At 34.7% G+C, this 17,954-nt stretch overlaps 1 protein-coding gene across 1 annotated transcript in view; it reads left to right on the forward strand.

Moving 5' to 3' along the window:
- The window catches only part of LOC149786078 (mitochondrial pyruvate carrier 1-like), a 39,720-nt gene that overhangs the window by 14,625 nt on the left and 7,141 nt on the right, over nt 1-17,954 (forward strand). Inside the window, exons 2-3 of the mRNA XM_089976372.1 lie at nt 2,596-2,676; nt 9,378-9,510. Of these exons, the coding sequence (XP_089832498.1) occupies nt 2,652-2,676; nt 9,378-9,510 (158 nt within the window). The 5' untranslated portion in view covers nt 2,596-2,651. The remainder of the gene's footprint in view (nt 1-2,595; nt 2,677-9,377; nt 9,511-17,954) is intronic.

Genomic DNA, 17,954 nt, shown 5'->3' on the forward strand with positions numbered 1-17,954 from the left:
GGCTGATAGCATTGGATGAAGGAAAGTTGGTACTGAATGATTTTTTTATAAAAATCTCTAAACATAGTAATTCATGAAATTCTTCTCAAAACATTAAAAATATCATTGTAGTGAAGATACTCTTAAGTGGTTCACATCCTACTTGAGCAATAGGACTCATCAGGTAACATTAAATGGACACCTGTCCGAAAATAAAATAATCAGTTGTAGAGTGTCACAAGGTTCTATCTTGGGACCCATGTTATTTGTTCTTTTCATCAATGACCAACCCCCAAAAATAGGAAATTCAGTCTCATCAGCTGACATGTTGCTGATGACACTACTTTGTTTGCTTAAATTGACCAAGCTGAAGTTGAAAGAAATCTTCAAATTGCTATAACAAACTTCAGATATGGTGCAAGGAAAATGGTATAATCCTCAATACAGACAAAACAAGTCTTGTTGATAACTACACGGCAGAAAAGAGCAAGGTTGCAAACTGATATGCTGCATGTTCTCTATGATAACACTGATATGAAAATGAGGTGTTTAGATAGAATTCTTGGGATATTTGTAGACAGTAACTTGCAGTGGTCTCATTATATATTTTGTATTTCAAAGAAAATAAACTCTTTTCTTAGGCTGCTAAAGTAAATCAAGACTGTATTCCATTACATTATGGTTTACTCTTGACTAAAACTACATTCAACCAAATCTTGACTAATGTGATATTATTTGGGGGAACACAACTGTTACAAATATGAGAAAACTTGCCAGACTCCTGGAAAGGGCATATAAAATAATTCTTGATCAGCAAACAGAAAAAGTTCAAACTGCAATGCTTACATTCAAATTATTACCAATACATGAAAGAATATTTTTGAGAAAGGCAAAAATAATGCACTAGGTGTTTACAAAATCTTTCCCCGCTTACCTAACCACCATTTTCCAGTAAAGGTAATCATCTGGTACCCCAAATCTATGGTCATTAAAAGGGCAAAATTTCAAAGTACCCAAGCCAGAAAAGGAGCTATTCAAAAATAGCTTTCAATTATTATGTGCACTTCTTTAGAATAACATTCTACGTGATATTAAATTAGCTACAAGCATATCTTCTTCCACAATAGATGTATTAGATGGACAAAGTCATTACAAAATAGTGTACTTATTAAAGTACATGTAACACCACCCACCTCCTGTGCTTAATTTTCATTTCTGCAGCAATGTGGCTTTATATGAATAGTTGTTTATATACTGTGTACTTGCTTGTGTGTGTTTGTGCATGTGTTGGGTATATATTATTTGCTTGCATCCTATATGTACATAATAGAGGACCTCTGGGTAAATTAGTTTTTCATTTGCATCTAATTGAGTCACCCTTTGAAAATAAAATCTTATTCTTATTTATTATTATTATTATTATTATCATTATTATTATTTATTTTTTATTATTATTACATATATTCAAGTACCGCTCCAGCGGCCTAGTGGTTAGAGTGTCCGCCTCAGATGTGGGAGGTTGTGGGGTTTGATCCCCGGTTAAGTCATAGCTTAGACTTTCAAAAATGGTACTAACAGCTGCCTCACTTGGCGCTCAGCATTAAGAGGTTAGTGTTAGGACTGGTCGGCTTGGTGTCAGGATAATGTGACTGGGAGGAACGTCATGCTGCATGTCTGCGGCATGATGCCCCAGTGCTAGACATCACTAAAAACTGTTACACTGCAGGCATCATAGTGATGTGACTGAAAAATTGTTAAAGCTACATTAAAAATCCAAATCACACAAACACATCTTCAAGATAAATATCGCTAAAGCATGTTACCAGTAGAAGATTCCTTACTTAACAGTCTCACAATAGATAGGCCCAGGATAATTTTAGTGTGATAAAAGAAATCTCAGTCATAGTAGAAGGCACTGATAAATGTCTCAGAAAATTAAAAAAGTAAACATGTAATGTAGACATTACTGGCACTTACCCATCTTGAAGAATTATTTATGGTATCTATTGTTTTCCCCTGCTTCTGAGACAAGTACCCAGTTCAGTTAAAGATTAGTGGTCCGAGTCCCTTACCAGTAATGCATCTTTATACAATCCCTTTGATTTCTGTTGGTACAGGTACATGGTCAACTTTATAAGCATACACTGACAGCATGAATAATGCACTGTAGTATGCGAATTGGAATACTGAGTAACCTATATTAACAAGACCAAAATTCTTATATTATTGACCTAAAAATGATGGCAGATCTAGGTCTTTATTTATTGGCTTTAAATCACAAACAGCATTGTCAACTCCATAGACCCAGATCTGCCATCACATAGTATGACAGCAGATCTTGGTCTATGCTACAACAAACAGCAAAAACCCAGGTCCCTCTGTCATAAAACTTTATGTAACATTTTGAGTAATAAGTGTTTCTCCAGGTTGAACTCTGAGAAAATGCAGCCTTTTGATTGGTCAGAATATTTTTGAGTAAGATTTAGAGCTTCATGATGGAGGGGTCTGATCTTTCAGCAAATCATGGTGTATGCTGGTTGGAGTTGGGCATGTGTATTTACAAGCAAATAAAGTATGTATTTACTAAACAAGGATATTTAATTTCTATTCCATCAGTTGCCAACTGGGGATTGCCTCTGGCTGCACTGGCTGACCTTAAAAAGGACCCTCAGATGATCAGTGGCAAGATGACATTGGGTAAACCAAGCAAACTTAGCATATAGATTATTTACTTCAAGCTGTGTGGTGTGTTTGTGGGTGGGTGTGTCACATTACTATTAAACCCTTCCATGGCTCTCTACAAATTCTAGCATCTTTGTTGATGTATTGCTCAGATTAATCTTACAAACATCCAGTTGATGGGTAGCCACCTAGTATTGAAAAGGAGGGGTAACAGGTTAAGAGTTTCATCCCATAGTAGATAGAGAGGAAAAATGACAAATTTCCAGAAGGGCTGGATTAGAGAGGTTGTGGAGCTTATTTCTTAATGGTAATGTGGTCATACCAGTATTCTTGGAGAAACATAATTTACTAACAAACTGAGTTCCATCTTGAAGCATTAGATATGTAGATTAGGATTATTGTTATTAGATATACAAATAACTACCTTTATATTAGATTTTGTGTCAGACAAAAATGTGTCCAATGAAAATGGCTGGAAAGTTTACAACTAGCCTTTTATATCTGTCCCTATCGGGTAGAGAACATGGAGCATACACATCCAATTCATTTCCCTGTTATGCATTTGTGTCTGCAAGATTTGGATTAAACTATAGCTTGATGAGATTTTTCGTTTTAGGAGATATTCCTGTCCCTTGCAGATACTTTGGTAAGATGATTTTGAAGAAACTCGAGGAAATAACCTCAATTTTTACTTGTACTGAATTGAGTTAGCCCTTGTTTTTCTAGGTCATATTAAAATGACATAATTGTTTCATATGGCAAGATTAACTATACGGTCTAGATTTTTAGCTGTACCAGGCATCGACCAGAAGAGCTTATGGAATGGTCTGGTTTCTGGTCCATCTTCCGGTTTCCAGCCATCCATCAGCACAAATTTTTTTTTTTTCACTGCTTCTCCTAAATGACATGGAGGATTGCCATGGAACTTTGCACATGCACATTCATCCCATGATGTGGTTGTTCCTAAATGAAAATGATGCTGCTTGGACATAATATGGCCACCACTGTAATTTTCTTGAAAGATGTGTTGTCCTCTTGAATGAAAAGTAATATCAACATGGGGTCTGCACCAAAAGAATTGTAATGATGTCTGGTTGGTCTGAAATGAAAATGGTGACCATCTGGCAGCCAATATGGCTGCCAGAACAGCTTGAAAATCTTGTTATCTCTTCTCATCCTTTGCAGTATTGGCAAGTTTTCACCAGAATTATTTTAATGTCTAGTTGGTCCTAAGTGAAAATAGTGCCACACAGACATCCAATATTGCCTGTACGGTGGCCATTTTGAAAATCTTGTTTTTATTACACCCCTGAATGAATGTTCACATCAGCATGGAGTTTTCACTATAAGACATCTTGTGATGTCTGGTTGGTTCTAAATGAAAAAGGTGCCAATCTGAAATCCAGTAAGTCATATCAGCTTGTGGTTTCTACCAGAAGACTCCTTGTGATATCCAGTTGTTTCTAAATTAGAACGGTGCTATTCTGACCACCAATTTGGCTGCCATGGTGACCATTTTGAAACTGCAGCTCCTCCTGGATGGTTGGTCATATTAATATTGAGTTTTCACCAAAGAATGTTTTCTAAAGATTTCATGTTTTGGTACTAATGAAAATTATGCTAATCTTTGTCCAGTATTTCTATCAAAGCAGCCATCATGAAAATCTTGTTATTGCTTCTCTGAATGAATTGATTGTCCCATTTATATAGGGTTTCACCAGAAGACATAAACAATCTGATTCTTCCTAAATGAAAATCCTGTTAATGTAGCCTGTCTGCCACAAATTTGAGAATCCTGTTTTTCCTGAAGAAGACAAGCCATAGTTTCCATTCTCAGCAGTTTAAAATAAGAAATAGTCTCATCTTGAATTTCTGGGAATTCTTTTTGGCCAATAAAGCATCAGTTCCTTAGAGGGACTCTTGTTTAGTGTGTTGGATGAAACGATCCATATAATAAAGTTTATCAGTGGGTATATTTGCAATTTTTAATGTGTACAACAATAGTATCTTTAACGGTAACTATCTCTTTGGAAAATGTAATGGTGACTTTAATTGTGCAATGGAAATGTTTGCAATGTTCAAGAAAACTACAGAGTTCTATTTTGGGACATTACTATATCATGAATATGTAGTAGGTGAATGTGGAATCTTTTTATACAGACTTTGCAATAGCCTAGCTCTTATCTACTACACATCACAAGCATTAGCAATTTGTGAACTTATAAATGAGATCCCAATTTATGTCATTTCTGTCATTTTTAATAAAAAATTGGATTTGGAATAAAAAAAGCAAATGTGATTTTATAATTACACAACTCTTCCCTAGTGTTTTGTGCATTCTGCAGATTTGGATTCAAAAGAATTAGTTTTTTTTTAAAATATCCATACACAGACATTGGAACACCAAAATAGTTATGTCCAAGGTATGCAATACAAAAATTTGTGTTAAACATTGGTATTGGATGCCATTCACAGGTGTAAGGTTTAATGGGTACTGTAAATTGTAATATCTCTTATTTCTGAGGCTTTTTTATCCCCCTCCTGAACCATGAACTTAAAGCCCCGACACAAAATTAGCCAAATATGATGGAGCCCCCATCCCCCATATTATTGCTGTGTTTAATTCCTAGAGATCAACAAAGCTGTTTTGATAAATCTGCATCATTTCTGTAATCTGGTACTATTAGCTTTTATATGTTTCTTTTATCGAAACCCTTTATAAAGAACTATAAAGCATTTTACATTGTTATGCATATGTATCTACATGATATCTGCTAGCTGTAATTTCCACTCACTGTCTTAAATCGATACATTGTGATGTAAGTAATGATAGAGAGAAGCTTAATGTATTCAAATGTTAGCACTACTGAAAATGAAAGAAGTGGTAAATTACCCTAGTATATGAAAATTAGGAATAATACTTATTCAGATAAATTCTTCATTCAGGTGGCTCTGTTGTTGAAAAATTTAAATCATTCTATCCATGCATGTTCAATCTCATTAAACCACATGACTGTAAAATAATAGAACTATTCTTTGAAGCACAATTACTAATGAAACACGACATATATACACTAATTACAGCAAAGTATTGAACCTCACACTTCACTGATTTTAAGAAAAACTACTGAATCAACAGCAATATCAAAATCACAGATCATTATATCTAACTTTTTAGACATTTTTATACAAATCTCAATTATCCATTTAATACTGTGAATCAGCTTTATTGCTGAGGTTCCAAGGTCCACTGATACAATACTCTGATATTTACAAGTGACATCTTCCTTTCTCCTTGATGGCATCCATTAGCATACCAGTTGTGGAATTATGATTTTAATTCTTCTCTTTATCTCTTAGAGTCTAGTGATTGAAGTTGGTTTGTACATGAAACAAGTTGAAATAGAGGAGTGTTGTTTTTATTCGCACTTTGATGGGCCCTGATTGCATCAAATGTTGACACTGTTTATTAATTGCATTGAGTGAGGGGCAGCCAGTCATGTATTTAGTTTACATGTGGAACAATGACATTATCCAAGCCAACTGGGATCTAAGTTGATTTTTACTCCTCTTAAGCCACCATGTTAGCACCATGCTTGTCAGAAACTAATTGATGCTGCAACTTTATGGACATTGTTTTAAGTAAGATATCATAACCATGTACTTGAATAGCTGATTAGCTTCGTATTGTTGGTTGCATCAACAACCTTTGATGTTGAGTGCCAGTGATGTTTATGGATGTTTGTCACTGAATCAGACACTCTGCTGTGTCATGGTAGCCTTCTTGAATTAGAATCACTTTGAATTTTGCAAAGAATGGAGAATCATGTTCTCTTTGTATTAGCATTAGCATGTGGCAATGACATGACAACCATGCTCAGCCTGCAAAGAAGTTCTAACTTCACTTTTTCTGTTGCTGAGCTTGTAAGGTTGCTGACTGCTCTCCTTTACTTGTTTTATGTGATTTTTTAAAATAAATTCTTTTAATTTTTAAAAGTGGTAGGTTTCAACTGTAAAACAATATTTGCAGTAGACAGCCTTTAAAAACAGTATTTTTGACCTACCGCCAGTAGAATCACATGTATGGAAACTTATGAAACGTGGCATACAGTTTCCTCAACTTGTCTAACTGGTCCTAATAAAAATGGTGCCCTTCAAAAAACATTCAGTATGGCTGTCATGGTGGCCATCTTCAAAATCTTGTTTTCAGTAAATCATGTCGCTAAAAGGAAGAGTTATTATGAGATGAAGATGGTCTTAAATAAAAAAGATAGTACTCTGACATTCCACAGTGCTGCTGTGGTGGCCATCTTAAAATGATTTTGCTATGTTTCCTGAACAGATTGTCATATGAACATGAGGTCTCCAAACAATATTATTTATGGATTATACCAAACTTGTGGTTATATCTTGACAGTGGTCTTCCATACATGGAATCTGGTTCAGGGTATTAGGGCAATATTAATTATGAATTAAACCAAACATGACATGAAGATATGTCTTGGTAATATCTGAAAAGACTTAATTGATCTTTAGTCCATTTTTATATTGCACTTGTGAATATGCTAAGACACATAAGGGGGGGGGGTGCAGATCTTGTGTGGATTCCTATAGATTTCTTTCAGCCCTTAGAGTGTAATCCTCTTTTAAGGGTCATTTTCTCATCAGATTGGATCTGTAACAAGACATCTTAAGACTTAATATTTCTCCTTCAAATGTGTTAGCCAGTCACATTAACATTAGGAATTACTTTCTGTTGTAGACAAAGGGAAGAAACTTATATATATCAGCTCCCCTTACCCTACTGGGTAGCAACATTTAAATCAGATGTCATTAGATTTTAACTTTCATTTGCATGGTCAACAGGCCTCTTAGGAATCCATTGGATTAAATCTTTGTTTGACCCATCCACTTAATTTGGTTGGTGATGCAGTAAATCTAAACATTGTTAAAAGTAGTATATACTACATTTTTGCAGTTGATATTGCATTTATCAATATATTTGCACTTTGTTACCAGTTATGATAACATAGTAACCTCATGGCATTATATATTGATAGTCCATAGGACATTCCTTCCCACAAAGTTTGCCTATTCTATTTCTGATAATAATTATTAGTATTCATTATTTATAGTAACAGTCACCAAGGTCATGTAGGCATTGAACACCAATTATTTCAGTAATGGGTGTCATTTTATAGAATTTGATTCTACATACCTTTAAGTGGCAAGTATTCACTTCATTTGGGATTCTTATACATACACATTCCTTTGGAAGGTCATTATTTAGACACCCCAAGAAGCACATACGCCAAAATCAATTTTCGGACAAAATAACCTAAAGGTGTGATCCAATACTATCTAGATTGAATGTCATGCACTGTGATGCCACAGTGAAAGCTATGCATATTGATAAACAAATTCTTACTACTCTATATTGTAACAAATCTACTCAAAGTGCTATTTTCTTGACCCAAGTTTAGTACATGGCCACCACTGTAAAAGACCATAGAGATCAATAATTTTCGTAGGGAAGTTTCTTGATGAAGTAAAGGTGCAGATCATTCAAATTTCGGGATTGAATTGACTTTGGTTAAAGAAAAGTAGCATTAGATTTTAATAAACAATTTATATTTAATTGAAAATGAGTAAATGTGCATACATGACCAGTGTGACTTGTGCTATAGTTGCCACTTCGTTATTGTCATTTATATTTTGATCAGTAACTTTTTTTCTTTATTTACTTTGCATGTGCATTGATATTTTCATAGCAAGAAGTTTGATGCTGCAATCATGGAGAGGATCTTGTCAAACTCTAAAAGCATATGCGGAAAATTTCACACTCTAAAAGCATATGTGGAAAATTTCACTCTCTAAAAGCATATGCAGAAAATTTCAGTCTGGTGTCATGTTACATCCTTATCAGCTGATATTTCACAACTGGCCAACTTCTATCTCTTTGATGAGAAGTTACCCCCCACCCCCTAACAATTAAGGGATCTCGACCAATGATTTCCCATATCAGATATAATGGTCAAGAAGACAATGGTCACAAGAACATTTCTGACCTGCTGGCCAATTTCAATCGATCTAACTACATGCTTTGGTCCAGTTTCCAAAGTAGAACCTGTTGTGGTCTTGACATAGCTCAACTGAGATTCGTTTGAGCCCTTATCTAGCACTTAAATAAAGCAGCTGTCATATGAAACATGTTTCTTGATTGACCTCATGTCTGCAGTCTTCGTTCGTTAATGAACTACATGCCATGTTCATAGATCTGTACTACCTACAATTTTTATCTGATGGCTTGGTTTCTTTAATGATGGTAGCCAGGCTTTGTTACAATGAAAAGAGTGCTTTCCACTGATAATCAAAGAATAACATTTCCACTCCCCTTGATCTATCCCAAAAAGAAGCAACTTTCCAGAACCTGGTCTGTACTCCAAAAATTTGCTTGAAATGCATGAAGAACATTTGGTTTAGTTGAATCTTGTCACATCTCTGGCTGCCACCTAAATTGCCACCTAGTGGGGTAAGGGGAGCTAATGTATAAAAGTTGCTTCCTTTGGTCTATATCATATATTGACAAAAAGATGTTTTCATGTCTGTAGGAGGGCTGGATTCCAGAAGCAGCAGAAAATAATTTGTAACATTAATGTGATAAACATAATTTGCTAAAAAAATTGCTGTTGTTAACCCCTTTGTTTTCTTTGCAGCTCTTACCGTATACTCCTGCTTGTTCATGAGGTTTGCCATCAAGGTCCAGCCAAGAAACCTCTTCCTTTTCTCCTGCCATTTCACCAATACATGTGCCCAAATTACCCAAGGTTTCAGATTTTGCAATTTCTAGTGAGTATCAGTACAGAGTTGGCATAATTCTTACCCATGCCAGAATGTTTTATGGTTTTGCAGTGTTAGTAGATAGGAAGACTAAGGTTTCACTTTCCAGCAATAAAGTTAGCTTTGACATCATCAGATTTAATTACAAGTGTTTTCTGAGCTTTTGCATTTAGATTTTATTAAAATCACAACATGTGATACAGAAAACTACAAGTTATTAGTGCATAACACCAGTAAAAAAGCTACTAATAATATAGTTTTATTATTTATTTCCTGAGTCACAGTAGCTCAGTTGGTTGAGCATTGGACCAGTAATTATGGGGTTATTGGTTCCGCACCCAATCAGGCAACCCTGGGTTGGCTGCCTTGGTGTGTCATTGGAAATGGCACTTAGATCCCATTTATTTGGCATGATATAGTCAATAATGTGTTAAAAGTGCCATTACAACCAACAAAACAAACAATTATTCTTGAGATTCATTATTGTTTTTTTTTATAACTATTTGTAAATCATAAGCATTTAACTTCATATGTTACAGGATTTTGAAGTTAGAAAGCTTGAATATTGAATATCTCACAGTACTATGAACACCATTATGCCAATGTGTCTGAAAGTCATTTCTGAACATCAGGCTGTTTTTACATAGTTGATGCATGTGATTTTATTGTGTCAGCTGTACTCAAGCATCTTCAGGCTGTTGTTTTGTGTGTGGTTGATTTGTGTGATTTTATTGTCGGCTGTACTCAAGCATCTTCAAGCTGTTGTTTTGTGTGTGGTTGATGCATGTGATTTTATTGTGTCAGCTGTATTCAAGCATGTTCAGGCTATTGGGGCTTTTTTTGCTGGTTGATGCAAGTGATTTATAGTATCATTTGCACTCAAGCATCATAACTGTATTTATTACTTTAGGTTTTTCTAATTTTTAAAGAGACATATTTCCAGTTCTAGGTGTGTGTGTATGCATATACAGTACTACCCGTTTATCTCAGCATCCTTGGGTCTGGGGTAATATTGTTAACATAAGCAGCTGTCATGATTAGTGTTATATTGGGATGAAAAATATATATTTAGCTTGTACATGTACATGAAATTAGAGTAAGGGGTAACATTTCATAAGTGTGTAAGATCTACACTTTGTGAAAAAAAACAATTAAAAATTTAATTAAATAAAGGCATTCGACAAAATCAGTTTGAAAAATACTTGTATTTTGACACCTTACGTTTGTGTTACCTTTGCACTATACAATCCACTGTCAACCAAGATGCCAGCAGCACGTGTCTGCATGTACATAAATTGGCCTAGTGAGGCTGCCATGGAAAAGAGGTTACTCAAAGGGAAACAAAAAAATGAACCAGGTTTTGAATTAATTAAGCATAGAACTTGTACGTTTGTAAAACACTCACAATTCCGGAATAGATTAATGCATGTAATTAAGATTATTGATAGCATATTCAGTACATTAAATTAAAATCAAATTTAATTAAAATTTAAGGTCGTTAAAATTAGATCCTTTTAGCATAATGGGCAGAGATGGAGAATAATAATAGTTCTGAATTTTATGCAAGCATCTTTTGTTTTAGCCTTGATAGTTGTTTTTTTTGTAGGAGATGCTACAACTTTTCCGAATGTCCACATGCTTCTTCTGCTATTGCCAATGAGCTTGATTTCCAGCAGACAACGAAACTTGTGTGACACAATTAATTTGTTCCAATCTCTGATAACCTTCAAAAATGCAACAATCAATAAGATTTCGCTGCCTTTATGCAAATTTTAGTACCGACTTCATTTAATGAAGGGTGTTTTATTTCTATAAAAAATATTTTGTTGGCTTTTCATGTAAGGTGCTTTGTTTTTTTAAAAGATTGTAACTGACTTGTTTGATGAAGGGTGCAATGTTTTATAAAAGATTGTAGCTGGCTTTTTTTTTTTTTTGATGGGTGCACATGCTATGTATTGAAGTCAGAAGACCAAACATATGCCTTCTGCGATGGAAGAATTAAAGCCTGGGGCAACATCAGATAACTGCTGGCTTGACAAGATGTACAGTAAGAAAGCAAAAAATTTGTTCAAGCTTGGACCAAGGGCTTCTTTTGACATGTAGTCATTTTTTTTTTATCTTGATGTCAACATGAGCGCATACATGTCAACCATTACGCTTTTGGCATAATCATTACGCTTTTTCACGAAATTACGCGTAACTGTATTCGAATTATGCTATTTCTGTATATCCCTCTCCAAAAAAATTAATTGTTTTCTCATTTTGATTAACATCCCATTAATTCCACAGGCTGTATTCTAGAAAAGACGACTTCTATGTAACTACGACATAAGAGTACACTTGTCCAAAGATTGCATGCACTGTCCTAACAGTTTTATGTTCTATTTATAGCAGTTGCCCTACTTCAAGGAACATGCTGGTTTCTGCTTTCAACTTTTGACCTCAGTTTCTATTTATAGCAGCTGTATGGCTTAGTTAGGAGAGAACAGACTGGTTTTCTAACTTTTAATCTTTGCTCACAGATTCTTTGTTCTATTTTGGCGCTACAAGTCAAGTCAGATTTATTCTAGTTGATGCATGTTAGAGCAAAAATATTTTTCAAATAATTTCACAAATGGATTAGGAAAAGACGAAAAACCGATTCAGAGATGAATACATGAATTACACAATAAAACGTTCCATTCTAGGGATCTTCATGCCCCTTGCAGGCTGCATGGAAAGGATTTTAATATTGGTCATGGTGGTAAAACAAGAAACCTTGAATTAGCTCTTTTACTAACTCCAGTACTGAGGTAATTTCTTTTTATACAGCAAAACTAAATTGTGGACACAAATTTTATAAATGCAGATGCATTATCTACCGAGTTCTTAATAAAACACGGACAACCTCTAGCGGTAGAAGACTACATTTGTCCTTTGTTCTGACGATGTTTTCCTGATTCTAAAATTGCAGAAAATATGCATGTGCAAGAACAAAATCATCTGATGTTGGGTGTTTAGCAGAAGATACTTCACTTAAAATTGCAGAAGCCATGACAATTGGGCTGTTTAGTTTTGCAACAGACAGGAGTAGTGATTGTGACAAAAAGTTGTACCCAGTCTGTGTAAGAGACTGACAATGAAAAGGGAAAAGTCAGAGTGCACTTCTTTCATTACCAGATTTAACAGTAGATTCCACTGGAGAAAACATTTTATTTATTTGCTTGATAATACTTTGAATAAACTTAAGTTGGCATAATTGTATGGGGTTTTAAGCTGATACTGCATCAGTGATGACTGGAATTCATAAAGGAGTTGCATTCTATATTTTGAAAAATGTTTCCATCATTGTACATGTCAGGTTGTCTCTGTCATATGATGCACCATGTTGCAGGAAAAGCTGCTGATAAATTAGAAGAACTCCTGAAGTATCAAGTTGGCACTCCACACTACCTGACAATGTACTTCATATGGATAGAGTTGATATTTTCATCTTATTTCCCAGCTAAAAGACCCAATAACTGTAAGATATCAATTTCCTCTTCTTTATCAGGTTATAAAAGGAATATTGGTTCTTTACCATTCTAATGCTGACTGTGAGAGATTGTTCAGTATTGTTCACAAAAATAAAACTGAATTCAGATCCAGGCTCTCTAACCCAGCACTTAGTGCTTTACTGGTGTGCAAAACATTCATAATCTCAGCTGGCACAAAGTGTTTTGAAATGTAATATGAGAGTCAGTTGCTTTTTAAAGCTCAAAGTGTTATATATGAAAACTTGAAGCAGTAATTGATGTTAAAATTCCAGAGGGATAAATAAATCATTTTGTACATATGCTTATTGAATTTTTTTCATGTAATATGTGGATTACTCTTTTTCTGCTCAAATTACTCTTTTTGTCCACTTGGATTACACTTTTTCCTCACCAGGGGTTGGAATGTATGTAAGCATAACATATTTGGTAGTCATAATATACCATGGGACTGGGGCTTTGTATTTTTGTCGACATGGCTTGTCAACATAAGTGGGTAGTACAATAAATGTGTGTGTGTGTGTGTGTCTGTATTTAGTAACTGGTCAGTTAAGAGTAATTATTATCAACAGTTTGCATTGTGCAAACATTTGCTGGATTACCCAAGAAAGACTGAACCCTTGGATTTTTTCCTCATGTTCTAGTTAATGTTTGCAGACTGGGTATCATCCCAATAATAATAAATGCTTTCATCAAGATATTGATCATTTTTATATGCGAGACCTGTGCATATTTATGAGGTGGTCTTGAAACAGGTTGGTAATTTTTTTTACCAGTTTATGGATGGTATTTTCAATAGGAATTTTATTAACTTGGTAAATATCAGTGTGTTGGGTGACTGTGATTATAAACAAAATTAACTCATTTTAATGAAGTAATCTTGTCTCATTGCATAAGCTTGTTTACCATTCAGAAGACTGAATTTCAATTTGATTTTACTCCTGCTTGGTAAATACCTCTCACATCACCATTTTCTTAAATGGGTTCTATAAATGAGAGCTGCAGATTGTTAATGAGATGCTCTTGGATCACATTGGCTGAAATTGTTACCTTTTTCGACCTAGAGTATATTTTTCTTTAACAAATTGGTAAAACTTGGTTTATAGGTTTTATAGTGAAGAACTAGAATGATTTTGAACAAGAGGAAGAAGACACTCCATATTTTTGAAAAAGACAGTTTCCATTGGTAATTGTTTTTGCAATATCACATAAGACTGCTATAAATAGAAATAGTCAGGTGTTGAGTTATGTACATCAAGTGAGTAATATCAGGCACACCTGTGCCTCCTTTTACAGACTTCAGTAGAATATGTAAAATTTACATGATATAAAGGTTGGGAGATAATTTACTATGGGTTATATTCTTACGATGCTGTATATATTTAACCAGCTTATTAAAACTGCTGAGTTATGTAAGTCAGGTGAGTGATACCAATCCATTTGGGCCTCTTGTTTTAGAATGTAGGAAAATATGTAAAATCTCTATGGCATAAAGGTTGGTAGATTATTTATATAGGGTTGTGTTTTTGCAGTACTGCATGTGCAAGAGTTAAGTTACTTAAGCTAGATAATGTCTTTGGGCCTTCTTTAGATGAACCACCATGAAACTTGGTAAATATTATGGTCATCAACTAAAGATCAGGGGCCCCGAGTGGCCAAGTGGTCTAAAGTGCTGTCCATTACGGATCACTGCCATCTAACCTCTGTCTGTGTGGGTTCGAGTCTCGGATTCGGCTAATATGGATATGTGAGAAAGCTTTCCGGTAGCTTCTCGTGGGTCGGTGGTTCTTTCTGGGGTTCTTTCTCCACCATTAATACTGGCCGCCATGTATAGCCTATTGTGTGCTGAAAAATGGCATTAAACCCTACAACAACAACAACAACAACATCATCACCTAAAGATCACTTTGCTTCCACAATTTATGTAAGAGTCATTGCCCTTTTTTTACTTGCAAGTGAATAAAGTGTCAGAATCATATTATGGGGGCGCTCACCAGTTATTATGTACTTTTGAGAGAGTGACGTATGTAAGGTGAAGCTGTTTGCATTTAAAACATGCACAATGGAGAGAATGGTGGCATACCTCTATGCTACATTAATGTAATGTGGATGATATTTCTTTGGATATTGTACTTTTGGAAATTGTACATGATTTAAACACACTGCTGACTAAAATGAATGCTTCCTTGTGCTAAAAAATCAGCCTGAATTTGTCTAAAGTACACTATTCATAGCAGCTATTAAAATAGGGAAAATGAATTTTGTCAGACTAGACAGTACCAGCTTCTGAAAGGGCAATGAATGAAATACCAAATATATAAAATGTAAAAAAAGTTATCAGCTCTTTTTTATACAATTTACCTCTGAAGTTCAGGAAGTGAAAATGACCAAGTGGAGCTAGCACTTTTTTGAAAGGTGCATATCTGGAGTAAGGCCAAGCTGTATACTCTATAACCCATATTACACCCATCAGTCATATACCAAAATAAAGGGAATTAAAGGTTCTTTGAATTATACCTATGATATACAATGTCTTTTTTAAATAGCCAGTATAACCAGTGAGGAAAGCCGGGGAAATTCTTTTTCTTTAAAATCCTAACCCTATGCAAAATATGAAACTGTAATTCATTCATTGCCCTTTCAGAAGCTGGTATTGTCTAGTCTGGCAAAATTCATTTTCCCTAATTTAATAGCTGCTATGTATAGTGTACTTTAGACTAATTCAGGCTGATTTTTTAACACAAGGGAGCAGTCATTTTATTTAGCAGTGTGCTTAAATCATGTAAAATTTCCAAAAGTACAATATCCAAAGAAATATCATCCACATTACATTACTGTAGCATATAGGTATGCCAACATTCTCTTCATTGTGCATGTTTTAAATGTGAACTACTTCACCTTACATACGTCACTCTCTCTAAAGTACATATTAATTGGTGAGTGCCCCCTAAAGCAGACTGCCATGCTGTTGTCATAGAGCAGACTGCCGTGCTATTGTCATAGAACAGACTGCCATGCTGTTGTCATAGAGCAGACTGCCATGCTATTGTCATAGAGCAGACTGCCATGCTGTTGTCATAAAGCAGACTGCCATGCTGTTGTCTTAGAGCAGACTGCCATGCTGTTGTCATAAAGCAGACCACCATGCTGTTGTCATAAAGCAGACTGACGTGATTATTTTCCCTCCTTCGACAGAAGAAAATAACAGTAACCATTCTGTCTGAAAGAATTTCAAGGTTGAAAAGTAAATATAAATGTTTCAGATTTTGCAATAAGAATTACAGGCACATCAATTATATTTTAATTTAAGATGATATATCTTAACTTATAAAGTGGAGTTCATTCTGGTCTTGACATAGTCCTAGTTTCACATCTAATCATGTTATCCTCTGTCTGTGTGTGTGTATGTTTGTGCATGTGTGCTTTAAGATAGAGAGTTAAAGTTTTCAAATTTAATAGTGGATTATCTAGATTTCTACAGTGGTTACAGAATTATCACCGACTTTACTGTTGTATGACTAGTTATAACTCAGTATTATCTCATATTTTGGGGGTAAATACCAGGTATCTATCCCTTAAGATTCTGTATTTTCAGTGTTTAATATAATCAGGAAACAGCTCGATTTCATTTTGGAGAAAAAATGACATATGATTGAATTCAGGTCCCTGCAATTTTAAATTGTGTATTAGATGACATTGAAATTAAAGATGGTCCATTATAAATATACAGATATACACCATAGCATTTTCTCGTTATGAAGTTTGTATTCCTGAACGCTTGTACTTCAAATGAACAAGGTCATATGGCATTCAATTTCAAGCTGACACATTAACATTTATCTTCTTGTAAGCATGTTAACGTAGAAATAAACCTTGAAAAGATGTACATGACCTTTTTATTCATGTCAGAATGAACAGTTAAACAGAAAAATCAGCAAACTTTCTGGTGTGAAAATGTCCATTATGTTTTACATGTGCATCAATATGGAGTTCATACATAAGAAGGATTGATATACATTCATGCATTCTTGTACCCAGCTGAGTGCACACACACACATGTACACAGACACACACAATGAATCCATGGACATCAAGACTTTTTCAAAGAGGCTGTCTACTCAGTGATAAGGAGAATTCTCTACCAGTGTTGTGGCCTGCAGTCAAACTGTTAATTTATAATTTGATTTTGAAAAATATGGAGCAACTGTGCCTATGGTTGACCATCTTGCCCAATTTTGAAAAGCCAAACACATATACAATGTACATCTACAATACACATCTATTTAAGTTATAAGAAGACTGGTGTATAACATTCAAAATCCAGCAAATGAAAACTGACAAGGATGTGAAAGATAGACTCCATTCTGTATTTTTTCTTGATATGGCCATTATTCTCTCTCTCTCTCATGAATGATCATGAGCAAAAGATTTGTACTAATTAGCTTCAGGTAACAGTTGAATAACAAACCATAATGAGTTAGATAATGACAAATGTAAGCAACAATTTTAAATAGTAAATTGCTTTCAGGGTTATCAAATCTTTGGATTGATGACATGAGAAAAAGGACAGAAATAAAGAAATAGTGCAAGAAGAGCAAACTGAAATCACTAAAGGAAAAACTAAAAGAAAACCTATTTATATACTGTATTTAACTACACTCAACCCAATATTAAGAATGTCGCAAAACGCGATCATAATAAAAAGACAGTACAAATAACAGGCAACATTTCAATGTCAGTTTTTTTGAAAAGAGGATAAAAAGGCATTTTGTGATGCTTTGTAGCCAAATTGTGAATCCTATATAGCAAGGGACATAACAGGTGAGCTAAGAGCGTGGTTTGTCTTCTTTCCATTAAGGAGGAGGACAAACGAGAATAAATTTTAAATTTGCATACAAGTTGGTTTTAAAAAGTGTATTCTGTCAAAAATATAAAACATGT

Source organism: Sinohyriopsis cumingii, chromosome 12 (genome assembly GCF_028554795.1).
Source record: "Sinohyriopsis cumingii isolate HCF-2022 chromosome 12, ASM2855479v2, whole genome shotgun sequence".
Classification (NCBI taxonomy): Eukaryota; Metazoa; Mollusca; class Bivalvia; order Unionida; family Unionidae; genus Sinohyriopsis; species Sinohyriopsis cumingii.